The sequence below is a fragment of the Lissotriton vulgaris genome, chromosome 8 (assembly GCF_964263255.1).
Source record: "Lissotriton vulgaris chromosome 8, aLisVul1.2, whole genome shotgun sequence".
Classification (NCBI taxonomy): Eukaryota; Metazoa; Chordata; class Amphibia; order Caudata; family Salamandridae; genus Lissotriton; species Lissotriton vulgaris.
Genome location: NC_141696.1, coordinates 359,490,513 through 359,507,089, shown reverse-complemented (window position 1 = coordinate 359,507,089; position 16,577 = coordinate 359,490,513). Strand labels below are relative to the sequence as shown.

Below are 16,577 nucleotides of genomic sequence, written 5' to 3'. Positions count from 1 at the left end.
GGGGCTTCAGTGGATAGGATGATTGCCCGACGCAACCGCCTTGCCCTGGGTGACTCCATATTGCTCCCCAACACCTCACCCCTGAGAACTTGGTGGTCCAAGCCTCAACTTCCAAGGGTGCATTCCGTAACACACAACCTGATAGGAATCCAAGAAGCTGGACCATCTTGGGAAAAAGATGTTTACTTCCTCCAGCTTAGGACTGCAGTCGGTGAACACCTCATGTCTCTTGGGCCGTTACTCCCACTCTGTGTGGGAGATGGTCATGCAGGTGCTGCCACAGTGCCCTAAGGAGCCAGGACGGTGCTCTCATGTGCAGTTGCCGAAGGAAGAGACGCAGCGAAGTTCGCCATATGTTCTGGGCTGGACACCGCCGACTCGCTGGGCAGGACAATCTCAACGTTAGTAGCCCTGTCTGAGGTCCACTGGCTTTAGGGGTGATGTCCAAGCTATGCTTATGGACATGCCCTTTGCCGGTTGTCGCTTGTTTGGTGACAAACCTGACAATACGCTAGAGCGCTTTAAGTACTTCATGGCTACGGTCAGGTCCTTGGGCCTCGCTTCTACCTCTCGTCCCTTGCAGCCTGTTTTTCGCCCCTTTCGTGGCTAACGAAGGTGTTCCCTGAAACGTTCCGTCCAGAGCCACAGACCTGGGCAAGCTGCCCAGCCTTTGTACAGCCAGGGACGTGGGTCTGGGGGCCAGCGGGCGGGCCAGTCCATCAGCGCCGCCTCTGCAGCAGCCTCCAAGCCTTCCTAGTCTGACCTTTCATGGCCACCATTTGCCAGTGGGTGCTAGGATTCGTCATCACCTCCCCCACTGGCTCAACATAACGTTGGACAGGTGGGTTTTGCAGATAGTCCGACGAGGCTACTCCCTCCCCTTCGAGACTACCCCTTCATCCATGGCACCTTAATTCCATCGTATGTCCGAGGATCACTTGGCCCTTCTCCAACATAAAGTTACGTCTCTTCTGACCAAGGGAGCCATCGAGCGCGCTCCTGCACCAGAAGTAGGTCATGATTGTTATTCCCACTACTTTCTGGTGCCCAAGAAGGACAAGGGCCTGCGTCCTATCTTGGATCTCAGGAGCGTCAATCACTTTCTCCGGAAGGAGAAGTTCAAAATGTTGTAACTAGCTCAGGTCCTGTCTGCCCTCGACCCTGGAGACTGGATGGTAGCGTTGGAACTGCAGGACGCTCATTTTGACATCCTTGTCCTGCCGGTCCATCGGTGTTACCTACAGTTCATGGTAGGCCATGAGCACTTTCAGTTTACTGTGCTCCCCTTTGGCCTTACCAGCGCTCCTCGGGCGTTCACGAAGGTGATGGCGGGTCACAGCTCATCTGATCAGACATGGGGGTTCCATTCTTCCCCCTATCTCGACGACTGGCTGTTGAAGGCGGGCTTGCCCCAGGTTGTCTCCTTCCATCTCCATGCTACGGCGACCTCCTGCATTCGCTGGGGTTCACCATCAATGTGCCGAAATCACACCTGATTCCCTCTCAGAATCTCCTTTTCATCGGAGTGGTTCTGGACACTCAAGTGCAGTGAGTCCGGGATATTCGGGCTAGGATTTCAATCTTTCAGCCTCTATCCTGTGTTACGGTCAGACTGACCCTGAGGCTACTGGGCATCGTAGCCTGCTGCATCCTGCTGGTGGACTGTACCAGGTGTCATATCTCGGACGGCACTGCACACCAATTGCAGTTGTGGCTAATGAACTAGGACTTGGTCAAGGACAGGTCCCTCTCCCTTCCCCAGCCAGAGTTCAAAGTGGTGATAGATGCCTCACTACAGGGGTGGGACGGCCACATGGGAGAGGCGGAGATCAGAGGCTTCTGGCCTCCGACGAAGTCCAGGCTCCACATCAGCTTTCTGGAGCTTTGGGCGATCCGTCATGTGGTACTGCAACAAACAAGGCGGGTGGGGTCATGGCACCTATGTCAGGCGCACTTAGTCTCTGGAAGTGGCTGGAACATCAGGGCATGTCCCTGGTGGTTCAACACCTGGCAGGTTCTCTGAACGCCAGGGAGGATGAACTCAGCCGCCGGTGCATAAGAGATCACCAATGGCGTCTTCACTCTGAGATGGCGCAAGGTCTCTTTCAGCAGTGGGGAGAGCCTTGGTTAGATTTATTCACCACCGAAGAGAACGCGCAATGTCCACAATTCTGGAATTTCCATGGCGGCACTGTGCTGGTCGTATTTTTTGCAGCCTGTGATCATTCTTGCTGCCGCGTGAAGTGTTGTTTTTAGTGGTGCCAGGTGCGATTTGGGGATGCCTGTTAGGATTGAGTTCCCATAGTCCAGTCTTGATAGAACTAGAGATTGCGTGGCTAGTTTGAGGTCATTGTTGGGAATGTAGGGTTTAATTTTGTTCAAAAGTCTGAGGTTGAAGAATGCGCTTTTCGCCGAGTTCTTAATGTGGTTTGTCAGGGTTAGTTTGGGGTCTAGGGTGAAGCCCAGGGATTTAACGGAGTCGGCTAGCGTGAGGTTACCTTTGAGAGCATCGATCGACTTTAGCCACTCGGTGATTTGAGGGTTATCTTCTTTGTTTGAGATGAGGAGTGTTTCTGTCTTATCGGGGTTGAGTTTCAGGTGATTCTTTGTCAGCCAGTCTTGAACTTCATTTAGGACATCGTTGAGTCTGTGGATGTCTTTGAGAGAGGAGGTTTCCAGGTAAATCTGCATGTCATCCGCGTAGAGGTGGAAGTGGATGTTGGCGTTCCTGAGTAACTTGGCGAGTGGTTCCATGTAGATGTTAAAGAGCTGGGGGAAGAGCACTGATCCTTGAGGGACACCCTTGTTGACTTGCTGGGTATCGGAGGTGAAGTTCTTGATTTTTATTAGTTGCGAACGGTTATGTAAAAAGGAGGAAAACCACTTGAGAACTACCTCGCCAAGGCCGGCTCTTTCTTGAAGAGTCATGATGAGGAGCTTGTGGTCCACCGTGTCGAACGCTGCTGAGAGATCAAGGAGTATGAGGAGGCAGCACTTGTCAGCGTCAAGAGATCCATGGATGTCGTCTATGATGTTCAGCATCGCGGTTTCAGTGCTGCGGCCTTGTCTGAAGCCAGATTGGAGGGGGTCCAGGAGATTGATGTTGTCCAGATGTTGCGTCAGTTGCAGGAGTACACAGCGTTCAAGTGTTTTCGAGAGTAAAGGGAGGTTGGATATCGGCCTGAAATTGTTCAAGTCAGTTGAGTCGAGACCGGGTTTTTTCAGAAGAGGAGTGACTTGTCCCATTTTTAGACAATCGGGGACCACACCGCTTTGTAAGGAGCTGTTTATGATTCTTCCCCAGATGGGCGCTAAGGTAAGCTTCATTTATTTTATTAAAGATGGGGGAATGGGGTCTGAAATGTGTGCGGAAGGTTTGGAGGTCGAAATCAGCGCGATTATCTCATGCCTTTCCACCTATACCACTTCTGCCCAGAGTACTGAAGATGATCAAGAGCGAACAGGCCCACGTCCTTCTTATGGTCCCGGACTGGGCACGAAGAGTCTAGTGACCCGAGCTTCTGCACATGGGCCATCGATCCTCCGATCAGACTGCCTCTTCGGGAGGACCTTCTGTCGCAGCAGCAATGGACAGTCCTCCACCCAAACCGGTCCAGGCTCCACCTCCTTGCGCGGAGATTCACTGGCGACAGTTGACAGCTTTCGAACTTCCTCCCGAAGTGGGACTTGAACCTGTTTCTTACCTACCTTATGTGCGCTCCTTTCGAGCCGCTACATAACTGTCCTTCACAACTTTTGACACTTAAAACTGCCTGTTTGATTGCCACCACCTCTGCTCGTAGGGTGAGTGAGCTTCAGGCTCTTTCTTCAAACCTCCTTTTCTGGCTGTTCATCCGGACAAAGTTGTCCTTCGTACTAGGCCTTCTTTGCTTCCCAAAGTGGTTACCTCTTACCACATTTGACAGACCATCACTTTGCCCACCTTTTTCCCGCCCCTGCATCCTTCTAAAGAGGAGCGACTCCACTGTCTAGATCCAAAACGTACACTTTCATTTGTTTTAGATTGCACAAAGCAATTCCAGATGGATGACCAGCTCTTTGTTGGCTATGTGGGCGCCAATAAAAGTTGGGCCGTGCAAAAGCGGACCATCTCTCGATGGGTCCTTCTTCGCATCAAAATCTGTTATTCCTTCAGTGGGGCTGCACGCCCATTCCACCAGGGCGAATGCAGCCACTACTGCTGTGGGACGTGGAGTCCCTCTTCATGACATCTGCCAGGCAGCCACATGGACTTCATTGCACACGTTTACTAAACACTAGTGCCTGGACAGCCAAGTCCGGAGGGACAGCTTCTTTGGCTGTTAAGTTCTCCAGGACTTTCTGATGTGAATTTAGTTCGCAGACCCACCTCCTGGGATGGTATTGCTAGTGTATCTATTCTAAGGTGAGGAATCCATAACTAATAGTCTCTTCAAGATGAAAAAGTTGCGTACCTTCGTTAACGATATATCTGTTAGAGACATATATTGCTTATGGATTCCTCACCGCCCCATCCATCCTCCCCGTTCTGCGAACTAATGTTTAGGGTAAGGGACTCCCTTTCAGGGCCCTAGTTTTTGTGCACCAGTGGTCCGTGTCTTGCATGGCTCTGTGCTTCTGGCGTGGAATGTTGTGTAAAGGAAGTGGCGTCAGTTAAGGTTTAGCGAACAAGGAACTTCCAGTGAGGCTGCATGCTCATCCCACTAGGGCTGTGGCAGCAACTACTGCATAAGCATGTGGAGTTCCACACCTTGACATCTGCCAGGCGGCCATGTGGGCTTCCTTGCACACATTCACCAGACATTACTACTTGGACAACCAAGTCTGGAGGGACGGCTGTTTTGCCCGTTCAGTCCTCCAGGTCTTTCTGGTGTGAATTTAGTTTGCAGACCCTCTTCCGGTGATGGTATTGCTGGGGTGTCTATTCTAAGGTAAGGAATTTATAATTTTTGAACAAAGGAGGGACTGGAGAAGGACAATATTTATTGGGGTCCAGTGTACAAGTCCATAAACTAGTAACACAAAGAGGGTACAAAGTTCCCCGGGAAGAATGAAGGAGTAGAGGTGTGTGTGCTAGAGAGAGGGGGGAATCCCCTTGCTGGAACTAAAACCCTCACACACCCAGCAAGCTAGGTGTCATGCTTCATCATATGGGTTCTGCTCCTCGTCAGACTGGCGCTGCAATGTCTGACGGGCTCCCGAAACCGGGGCTTTTTATCGGAGATCTTTTGTCCGGCCATATGGTGCATGCGTGTGAGAGGGCGGGGGGAGTGTGTTCGTGACGTGAAAAAGGTGAGATTAAAAAAGGTAGGTCAGTCCACAACCTACTTTATTCTTGTGGTAGACTTCCTTGTTTAAAAGGGGTGGGAGGGGAGCTAAATGCCCTGGAGCTATCCTAGCACGTTAACTACTACCCTCTTGTTTGGTCGACATGTTTCTTGCCACGATGGCAATTCTTCAGGACCTCAGTGTATAGTACCACACAGTGAAAAAGAATAATAGTGATAAATTGAAACTTGCAAACTGGTATACAACCTTTTATGGTCGGTAATACCGAAGCGCAGGCCGATTGGTCCTGCTGGAGTATTATGACCTGTAAAAAATGGAATAAACACAGTTCACAGATGGCAGCTTGAGTGCAATATTCCTATATGAAGAATTTGCACAAGTCCAGTCCATACACACACACACACACACATAAACAAACCAAAGTGAGGGATTAAAAACCAAGCATATAGCATAGTGAGTAGGTGATTGTATCACACCACCAGCTGGTTCGTGCAATTACATATAACAGTGATATTTGAAGAAGTCAACACTGCTGGTAAATGGAAGAAAACTGGGTTAATCATGCTCACCCCAGAAGATTATCTGAGATACTTCGCAGTCTGCTTCCGAAGGACTGGTTGGCAAAGGTATGGTACCTAGTAGGGGAAATTTAAGCATGATAAACTGTGATAACATTATCACAGCAGGGACAAGGGTGGGAGTGGGGACGACCCCACCCCGGGCAAAACACAAGGAGGAGGACAGACACCTCGCATCCTGAGTTTCGGTGTGTCCTGGCAGTACCACTGTTCCGTGGCTCAATACGGACTGGTCACCGGTGAAAAGCCTGGGGCGCAACCAGCGTAGCCAGGCGCCCGCAACAACCGCTTCGCGTCCCCGCTGGAGGACAGCAGAGAACAGCACCGTGGCGGAGCAAGGAAACCCGGAATTACGCGAACCCCCCGGCCGCCCACCGCCCCACAAACAGCATTGCGGCCAGGCAACAATTGACTACCTGGAACCCAAAACTCAAGGGTAGTCGAGAGTTCTTGCCGCCCCACTTGTTGGTGACGGGGTATCAGACGCCGGTTGGAGCAGATTTAAAATTAAAATTCAAAGCCTCACCTACGGCGGCACACGGTCCAAGCCGATGCACCTACCCCCCGGAAAGCGTCTCGGTGAAGGCGCACAGCAGCTGGTAATGGAGCACAGGGGCGCGCCAATATTTATGTATCCAGCCTCAATCCGCCCAGTTGGCTACGCCGCTAGAGTGACGTCCCCCTCCATAGCCGCGCATGTGCGGTAGCTACTGTGGCCCGAAGCATAGGGCTCTGTGGTGAAGGAGGCGGCCATATTGGAAGGGAGGAAGTGGAAGAGTTTAGCGCATTGCGTGGGCGAGGCATATGAGGAGAACCCACTCAGTGAAGATATTCACATCTAAACCTCCCCGGCAGGTAGAGAGTCACCCTGTGTTTTTTAGTAGTGGAATATACAGTGGGACAGGGGGGGTTTAATTGGGGTACAGTCCGAGTGTAATCCCATTGGTTGTTAAATAGGAAACATGTGATGAAAGGCACACAGATGAACTAGATTGAGACAGTAATTCTAACTACCCAAGGATGCCCATGGGACAGAATCGTTTAGCCCCAGTGAGTCCAATTGGAGCTGATGGACCCATCTCTGCTCAATCTTAAACAATGCTTGTTTGGAAATGGCTGGGTGGGATTCCAGGACCAACCATTTAAGGCTGTCAGCAGGATGGTTATTTTGGGAATAATGCTCGTATAGTTTGGTGTGTGTTTTCAAGCACCTAATGTTGCTCTTATGCTCCATAATCCTCACTTTAATTTGTCTCATCGTCATCCCTATGTAGTTTTTCCCACAGGGGCAAGTGATCATGTAAATGCATTTGATGCTATTGCAATTCGTGTGCTTGTGTCCATGCGCGGCTATGGAGGGGGACGTCACTCTAGCGGCGTAGCCAACTGGGCGGATTGAGGCTGGATACATAAATATTGGCGCGCCCCTGTGCTCCATTACCAGCTGCTGTGCGACTTCACTGAGACGGTTTCCGGGGGGGTAGGTGCATCGGCTTGGACCGTGTGCCACCGTAGGTGAGGCTTTGAATTTTATTTTTAATTTTAAATCTGCTCCAACCGGCATCTGATACCCCGTCACCAACAAGTGGGGCGGCAAGAACTCTCGACTACCCTTGAGTTTTGGGCTCCAGGTAGCCAATTGTTGCCTGGCCGCGATGCCGTTTGTGGGGCTGGTGGGCTGCCGGGGGTGTTCGCGTAATTCCGGGCTTCCTTGCTCCGCCACGGTGCTGTTTTCGGCTGTCCTCCAGCGGGGACGCGAAGCGGTTGTTGCGGGCGCCTGGCTACGCTGGTTGCGCCCCAGGCTTTTCACTGGTGACCAGTCCGTATTGAGCCACGGAACAGTGGTACTGCCAGGACACACCGAAACTCAGGATGCGAGGTGTCTGTCCTCCTCCTTGTGTTTTGCCCGGGGTGGGGTCGTCCCCACTCCCACCCTTGTCCCTGCTGTGATATTGTTATCACAGTTTATCATGCTTAAATTTCCCCTACTAGGTACCATACCTTTACCAACCGGTCCTTCGGAAGCAGACTGCGAAGTATCTCAGGGAATCATCTGGGATGAGCATGATTAACCCAGTTTTCTTCCATTTACCAGCAGTGTTGACTTCTTCAAATATCACTGTTATATGTAATTGCACGAACCAGCTGGTGGTGTGATACAATCACCTACTCACTATGCTATATGGTTGATTTCTAATCCCTCACTTTGGTTTGTTTATGTGTGTGTGTGTGTATGGACTGGACTTGTGCAAATCCTTCATATAGGAATATTGCACTCAAGCTGCCATCTGTGAACTGTGTTTATTCCATTTTTTACAGGTCATAATACTCCAGCAGGACCAATCGGCCTGCGCTTCGGTATTACCGACCATAAAAGGTTGTATACCAGTTTGCAAGTTTCTATTTATCACTATTATTCTTTTTCACTGTGTGGTACTATACACTGAGGTCCTGAAGAATTGCCATCGTGGCAAGAAACATGTCGACCAAACAAGAGGGTAGTAGTTAACGGGCTGGGATAGCTCTAGGGCATTTAGCTCCCCTCCCACCCCTTTTAAACAAGGAAGTCTACCACAAGAATAAAGTAGGTTGTGGACTGACCTACCTTTTTTAATCTCACCTTTTTCACGTCACGTCCACACTCCCCCGCCCTTTCACACGTATGCACCATATGGCCGGAACAAAAGATCTCCGATAAAGAGCCCCGGTTTCGGGACCCCGTCCGACATTGCAGCGCCAGTCTGACGAGGAGCAGAACCCATATGATGAAGCATGACACCTAGCTTGCTGGGTGTGTGAGGGTTTTAGTTCCAACAAGGGGATTCCCCCCTCTCTCTAGCACACACACCTCTACTCCTTCACTCTTCCCGGGGAACTTTGTACCCTCTTTGTGTTACAAGGAATTTATAACTAACAAACAGTCTCTTTCAGATTAAAAATGTACCTACCTTCGGTAATGATGGATCTGTAAGAGACATATGTTAGTTATATATTCCTTACTACCCCACCCATCCTTTCCTTTCTGAGAACTGACTTCTAGGGATAGGGACTCACTTGTAGGGCCCTAGTTGTGGTGCACCTGTGGTCAGTGTCTTTCATGGCTTTGTGCTTTTGGCGTGGATAGTCATGTCAGAACTGGTGTTGGTGCGCAAGGGCGGCATCTATGTAGGCACTGCGACGTCATCCTGGCAACCACGATGCCGACGACGGACGCAGTGTCGACCGACACCACCTACCGAAGCGCAGGTGTACTGCTAAGAAAAAATTCTCCAGATCCAGTCTGGTGCCTTGGGGTTATTCCAAGGTAAGGAATCTATAACTAACATATGTCTCTTACAGATTCATTGTTACCGATTGTAAGTAACTTGTTCTTTATTTGAGGACGCTAGGCTAATTTGCATAAGATATTTCCGAAAATGGGTATGTGGTAAGGAGATTGAGGTAAACACGATGTGTACGACACGCCCTTTAATGTTTGTTGTACAGCGTTTGTTTTATGTTATTAGTGCATCTGTGAAAATGTTCTTTTCGCTCAGCACTGTGACAAAGGGATTATCCTCAGTGCACTGAGTTAAAGGCAGCAAAGCCTAATAAGCTATCTAAATCATCTTGAATAATTTAAAAGAGAATGATTCAAGAATTGTATGCCAATCTGTAAACTAAAGTACGATTCAGTTGGAGAAGCATTAGAGTGAAGTAAGTAAATCCGGCGTTAACTCGCAGAAACTAACTTCAAAATGTGCGTCTGAGCTACCAGTGCACCGTGTGTGATCTCTGGTGTGGAATGGGGATGGCTTGCTCTGAGATAGGTGTAATGTCGGAGCGATGCGGGACCGTAGCGAGGAAGCTTACACGCGTTTGGGTTTGATATTATTCAGAACGCAACAACTGCTCTGCTTCAAGGCCTGCATTTGCTAGTGTTAGCTGACTCTACACGGATGGCAGGGTGATGGGTGCTGACCAGCTGATTGAGAAATCTAAACCAAAAACGTGTTCTGTATGTTAAACAAAGAACATGTTGCTTATGTCAGATGAATACTATTGCTTGAGACTTTAAGCTTTTTTTTCACTTCTTTCACTATTGCTTCTGAAGTTCCCAATGTCCAAAATTTCCCTGAGCACTGTGTGGTGGTGTCCAGGGGTTTAAGTGGGATGCAAAAAACATAAGGGATGGGGAAGAGGGTTTCTAAATGGGCTGTGGTCTAAGAAGCGTTAATTGGGAATCCTTTCCTGGACAGCTGGCTATCTATTGAACGGCATGGCTTTAAATGTGTCAACTAAAATAGTCTGCTTCTCATTGCCTGCACATCCGAGCAGTATTTTGATGCAGCTCTGTGAGCTTTCTGTTATCGTATCCCGATCTATCACATAATTACGGATGTGCACTTAAAACAAACCTCACCTATTCATTTTGCAAATGCTTGTTTATCATTATTTGATTTCATCCTGAGCTCTCGCAGTTGAGGTTCTGTGATCATGACACATATGCTTGTATTACTTTTCCCCATAGCCCACCTAACAGCACATGCATGGCAGACTGAGAATGTTCTAAATAGTCAATTGAATGTTTTCCATATACCTACCAGACCACAATATGTTCACAGTGTAAACAACATTGCATTGTTTTTCATTGAAGGGCTTCATTATTACAAATTTCTATTAGTCTGTTTTTCTTTAGGGGGCACAGTTTGCCTGAATGACAGCACACAGGGCTTTCAATCGCTATGGATGTTTGGCACGTAGTTCCACTGTTCATCTGTCATGTCTTATCTAGGTTTCTTGCTCAGAATACAAGAGGGAAATGTGAGGATACTTAGTTTCACTGAAATATTCTTGTTAACTGCACATGCTGTAGAGAAACTCCATGTAAGAAAGACTTTTCTTTTCTTTTCTATACAGAGCTTTTCGTGGTAAACATATAACATTGGTAGTTCGCTTTCCAAACCAAGGTCGGCAAGTAGAAGATTTGGACATTTGGTCTCACACTAATGATACGATTGGCTCAGTAAGACGGTGTATTCTCAATCGAATTAAAGCGAACAGTGCACATACTAAGGTTGAGCTGTTCATTGGTGGTGAATTGGTCGACCCTGCTGATGATCGGAAGTTAATTGGACAGTTAAATTTGAAAGATAAAACGGTAACTATGTTTTTGACACAGTCCTATGCTTTTATAATGAGTTTCTGCCCAGCATCATTCTGGTTTCTATACCTTGATTTTCTCCTAGTTACTGCTTTCACCTTCTCTGGTGCCCTCTCTCTTTCTCCTGTTAAATTATTTTCTTGAATAGTCTTCATTATCAACTTTAACAAATTATGCACATGTGTGTGTGTTTTTTGATTCTTATGTACTGTTTTTACTCTGATTCTGGTGCTCTTCCATTCTCATCCTAAAGGTTCCATATCAGTTTATGGTTGGATCAGAAACCTCGTCTAGATATGTTCTAGAGCAGGGGTCTTCAACCTTTACAGTAATAAGAGCTACTTAGGTTCAAGGAAAATCATTCTCTGCTACTAATATTGCGACCCCATCATGCAAGTTTACATTAGTTGCCACCATTTGCAAGATTACCAGCACTGATCACCTCGGTGTATCAGACTTGGTTGCCATCAGTGATGCAAAAAAACGCTTTGTCAACGTGGAATGCCTCTATAAGGGTAACATATAACAGTCATAGTTGCTGTATCCCTGGCACCTAGTTAATAATAATTGTAATAAGCCTTCACACCTCTGCATGATATATCACCCAAATATCAGTTTTAAATATATTTTGTAAATGTAATAATTATTTTCCAGGAAAAAGAAACAAACGTCCGGGTTCGTTGGACAGTTTAGATAATGTCTTGTTTTAGTGTAGGACTAACGGGTATCCCCCTTTAAGCACCCTCTGGTTATTTTTTTTTTATGTTATCAAAATAGAGTTATCAGGTGGGGAGACAAGTAAAAGGAGTTGGTTTGGTTGTCTATAGCTAGATTTTTGTTTCCATACAACAAACAACAAATGGACAATATCTTAGACACAATAGTTAAGTAAATAAATGTTTTTTTCTGATTAAGAACATATCACTACTTTGGTTCGGTAACAAAATACAAGTTTTATTCCACAATACAATGTTATAAAAAACAATTCATAAAAACCATTATACAATGTACATATTCATCATAATGTTGTTAAAATACAATAAAAAAGTCACAGAATCAAAAAGGTCGACGCGGCGTTTCGGCTTTTTTTTCTAGTATGCCTTCATCAGGACTGATTCTAGACAATTAAAATAATAAAACACATAGTTACCAAACACTTGATATATCATCTTGATATTGACATGTTTGGTAACTATGTGTTTTATTATTTTAATTGTCTAGAATCAGTCCTGATGAAGGCATACTAGAAAAAAAAGCCGAAACGCTGCGTCGACCTTTTTGATTCTGTGACTTTTTTATTGTATTTTAACAACATTATGATGAATATGTACATTGTATAATGGTTTTAATGAATTGTTTTTTATAACATTGTATTGTGGAATAAAACTTGCATTTTGTTACCGAACCAAAGTAGTGATATGTTCTTAATCAGAAAAAAACGTTTATTTACTTAACTATTGTGTCTAAGATATTGTCCATTTGTTGTTTGTTGTATGGAAACAAAAATCTAGGTATAGACAACCAAACCAACTCCTTTTACTTGTCTCCCCACCTGATAACTCTATTTTGATAACATCAAAAAAAAAATTTTGATACACAAACATATGCTCTTTATTGTAAGAATATGTGGTTAGCTCTTTTGCCTTCTTCATGGAAAACATGCCCCTCTAAGAAAGAATAAATAACCAGAGGGTGCTTAAAGGGGGATACCCGTTAGTCCTACACTAAAACAAGACATTATCTAAACTGTCCAACGAACCCGGACGTTTGTTTCTTTTTCCTGAATGTTTCCCCACCGTCCTCTACAAAGTTAGAGTGGGGTCCTCCTACTTGTTTACATATAATTATTTTCCAAACATCAGCTTATGAGTTGTGAAAATACACACATTTTTATCTTGTATACCCACTTTTCATTTTTGATATACATATATTAATTCAGCTAAGGAAAAGCTTCTAATTTAGTATGCTGGACTGTACTCAGGAAAGCTACTTACTGGAATCTGGAGAGGTATCAGAAGCTCTCAAGCTTCTCATAGAAGTCTTCTCTAGAGGTTGCACACTTGCCCCCACTGCTCCTTCAGCGTTGTGTGCCCTTGCCAATTTTTCAGTTTTTTTCCAAAAACTACTTTTCTTATACTATGTGAATTTTCTTTACCGGCCACAGTTTTTTTTAAAATATAATTTGTAATACTCAGTTGAAGTTGTTTTTTTTGGGATAAAAATTAAAACACTTATTGACCGCCACCTCTGGCTTGGAGATAGATTACTTGAGGTTGCTATTTAATTTGAAATGGCGAGAGTTGGAGGCTCATCAGTGAGTCTATTAATCACTTACTTGCAGTGATAAATAGCCACTTGTTAACATACCACCTCCAAACAGACTCAGAACGTGTATTAACATGCAAGGGAGATTTTTTAGCTTGGCTATCAACAAAAACTTGTGTAGTCATTCTAACCACTAGCCAATATAAGGTGAGCGCTACTCTGAAAAGCCTCTCTCAAACTAAGATTATTCTTGCTCAATGCAAATCGCTTTACACAATTTATACCATATATTATTTTCTCAAGCCCACTCCATTTAATTGTGCATTTATTATGATTGTGTAGCCTTATTATATCACCACAATAACGTTTGGACCATTCATGCTAATAGCAGTTTGTTTCGTAGTTGTACCTATGAAGTAGAATTTACTGGATCCCATTCAATCCTAACATCAATTGTCTTAAAGAGGTCATTTTTGCCTCTCAACCTTCAATTGTTTTTTGCTACTCAATCGTAGAGCTTCAAAAATGTATTTAACCATAGGTGATCTACCTTAAGGGTATCAGAGGAACCTAATTTCTCCTTAATAGATCCTTACAACTCATTTTCACATTTAAATTACTTAAATTCAAGATCACCTTACACATTATTTGGTTACCCCTCGCTGGTACTAGAATTTTTCCAAATTTGTGAATGTAGCACCCTACAGTGCAAAATCAGCCCTATAAGACATGTCTGGTACCAGAATCATCCTCCTTCTCTGTATTTAAACATAGCTTCCACTCAGTGGGCGAGGAGAAGATTGCAAACCTGAAAAGTGAGTGGTGTGTTGCAAGACCATCTCCTGTGTGCTTGTATCCAACAAGTTGCACCCAGACAATTTTAAACTCCTTATAGTCTCAGCCTGTAAGAGCAGTACATATCTTCAGAACTCCATCACTTTAAGATTCCCACTCTCGCTGCCCCCTCTGTTTTGAAGGTGGGCTTCATGGCTGAACAGTGTTAAATTTCATATTAGGAATAGCTGGTCCTCAAATTGGATTGATATGCTTCAAAGCCTCAGATCCAACATCCATGTATGTTTTCATTCAAACTTATTTCCGGGCACCTTAAGCCCCAAGGTGAAAAAAATGTGATTGCTCCGACTCCTTTGGGACCAGTTTAATCTCATGTCACAGCCATTCCAGTAAAGCGTCAGATATAGGAGAGATGGTTATGTGCAGTTCTATCTACTGTATTTGATAGTGTTCTTACCATGGTTTCCTTCTGGCTTTCTGGTCCACCGCAGCTAGTGCTGCTTTTGGGGAGAAGGCCTACATGTTCCTCACTTCCTGTGTGCTGCTGGTTAGCGGTCTAGCAGAGCATTTCCAGCAGGCTATTTAGTCCCGATTCCGGCGGCAACGGGTAGCTAGTAGGCTTCAGGCAAGCAGTTGACCTGGACATTTTAAAACATATTTGTGTTTTAATTTGCGTTATGCGCATTTCATCCTGGAGCTTTATCAAAACCTTAGACAAAAGTACTATACACAAAACGCTGGCTACTCTGAAACCATCTAATCATTACAACAACCCCCTGCCATCGAACTTCTTCTCTGAAATTAGAACCTCCATAATCCCACTTTGGACTAAGATCGTCAGTGCTTCAATCCGGCAAGGTGCAATTCCGGACTAACTATAATCTGGGCAAGTTACCCTATCCCAAAGAAACACTCTGCAGATCCCACTGACCTACATAACTTCTGCCCAATCTCTAACCTCCCTAAGTTCACAAAGCTCCTGGAGAAATGTGTGCTTGTCCAACTGTGTAACCATACTGATCAATTCCAACTCCTGGACCAATTTCAATCTGGTTTCCGTCAGGGTCATAGTACAAAATCGGCTCTGACTCGCGTTGTATATCATGTGCTAAGAATGCTTGATCAAAATGAATCTTGCCTATTGATCCTCCCCAATCTTTTGTCAGCATTTGATACTGTCAAACACACCCACATGGAGTGTGCATCGTCTGCCTCCCTTCTTCTCACCTCCCAGAGGAGTGTGAAATCTGCAAGACCCTCTCTGCCAGGACCCTGAGAGAGAGGATGAAGATCAGGCTCCAAGGCCTCGAGGAAAGGCGTCAGAAGGCACAAGGTGGGTCAGGGCATGCTTCATCTGCCCATGCTGAGGCCTCTGGGGGGCTCCCCAGGGGTAGGAAGTCCAGCAAGCGTCCCCATTCTCCGCCAGCGTCGATTGCGTCGACTGCGGCGTCGAGGGGGATGACAAGTCTGTTCCCCATCTCCCCGGGGCTCTGGGGAGAAGCGGCGTCGGCGTTCGACGTCACTGAACAGACTGCCGTCGACAGCATCGTCGTCGACATCATTGACGTCATCGTCGAGTCATCGACATCATGGAAAGGCCCGGCGTCGGCGCTCGCCATCGAGGCGACACCGTTGTTCGCCGTCGGCGAAGAGGAGAAGATCGGCGTCAAGTGGATCCTCGCTGTCGAGGAGGCGTTCGCTGTCGAGGAGGCGTTCGCTGTCGAGGAGGCGCTATCGGTTGACGTCGAGAAGACATTTTTCGACGTCGAGAAGACATTCCTCAACGTCGAGAAGGCGTTCTTTGACGCAGAGGAAGCGCAGGAGGAGTCCTGACGCTAGGAGGTAGCCGATTGGTTCGCCATCGTCGCCAAGGAAGAAGACCGTCACCAGGCTCGGTGTACTCAGTGGTGTATACGCCTACTAAACCTAGGACACCCACTCCTCCTCCTTTGCCGAAGGGTTCGCCTCCGCGGAACCCCACCCCGCCTCCTCTACCACCGCCGCCTCGTAGGCCGGCTCCTCGTCAGTCACCGTCGCCTCAGCTCCCACTGCCTCTACCCTCCGCTCCTCCACCTGTGCACCACCCAAGACGGCCTCGTTGCCACGCTTTCCAACTCCTCCTAAGGGGACACCTCTGCCGAGGGCCCCGGCCAGGCCGACATCGCCTGCTTCTGCGAAACCTGCGGATCGACCGAGGCCGAGAAGGTCGCGCTCCCGCTCAGGCCGGAGAGTGAGATCGCGGAGCAGTGGCCGGTCGTCATCTTGATCTAGACGACGCCACAGGAGGCGCAGATCCAGATCCCACACAGGCTCTTCCATCAGGGATTATTCACCGACGCTGTCTGAGTCTCCAGGGACGAGGGTGTCGGCCGTGGACGATATTGTCTCCTTCCAGGAAGTGCTGTTGAGGGGTGCAACTAAGCTAGGGATCACGGTGACGGTGCCAACACCTACGATGTCCGTGATCTTCGAGACACTTCACAAAAAACATTTGTCTCGACTGCTGC

The 16,577-nt window shown here is 46.8% G+C and overlaps 1 protein-coding gene across 4 annotated transcripts in view; it reads left to right on the top strand.

Moving 5' to 3' along the window:
* USP9X (ubiquitin specific peptidase 9 X-linked) overlaps positions 1–16,577 on the top strand; it is a 1,749,911-nt gene that overhangs the window by 831,351 nt on the left and 901,983 nt on the right. For all 4 annotated transcript variants that reach the window (XM_086934127.1, XM_086934125.1, XM_086934124.1 and 1 more), the window contains one exon: positions 10,767–11,007. In XM_086934127.1, the coding sequence (XP_086790253.1) occupies positions 10,767–11,007 (241 nt within the window). The remainder of the gene's footprint in view (positions 1–10,766; positions 11,008–16,577) is intronic.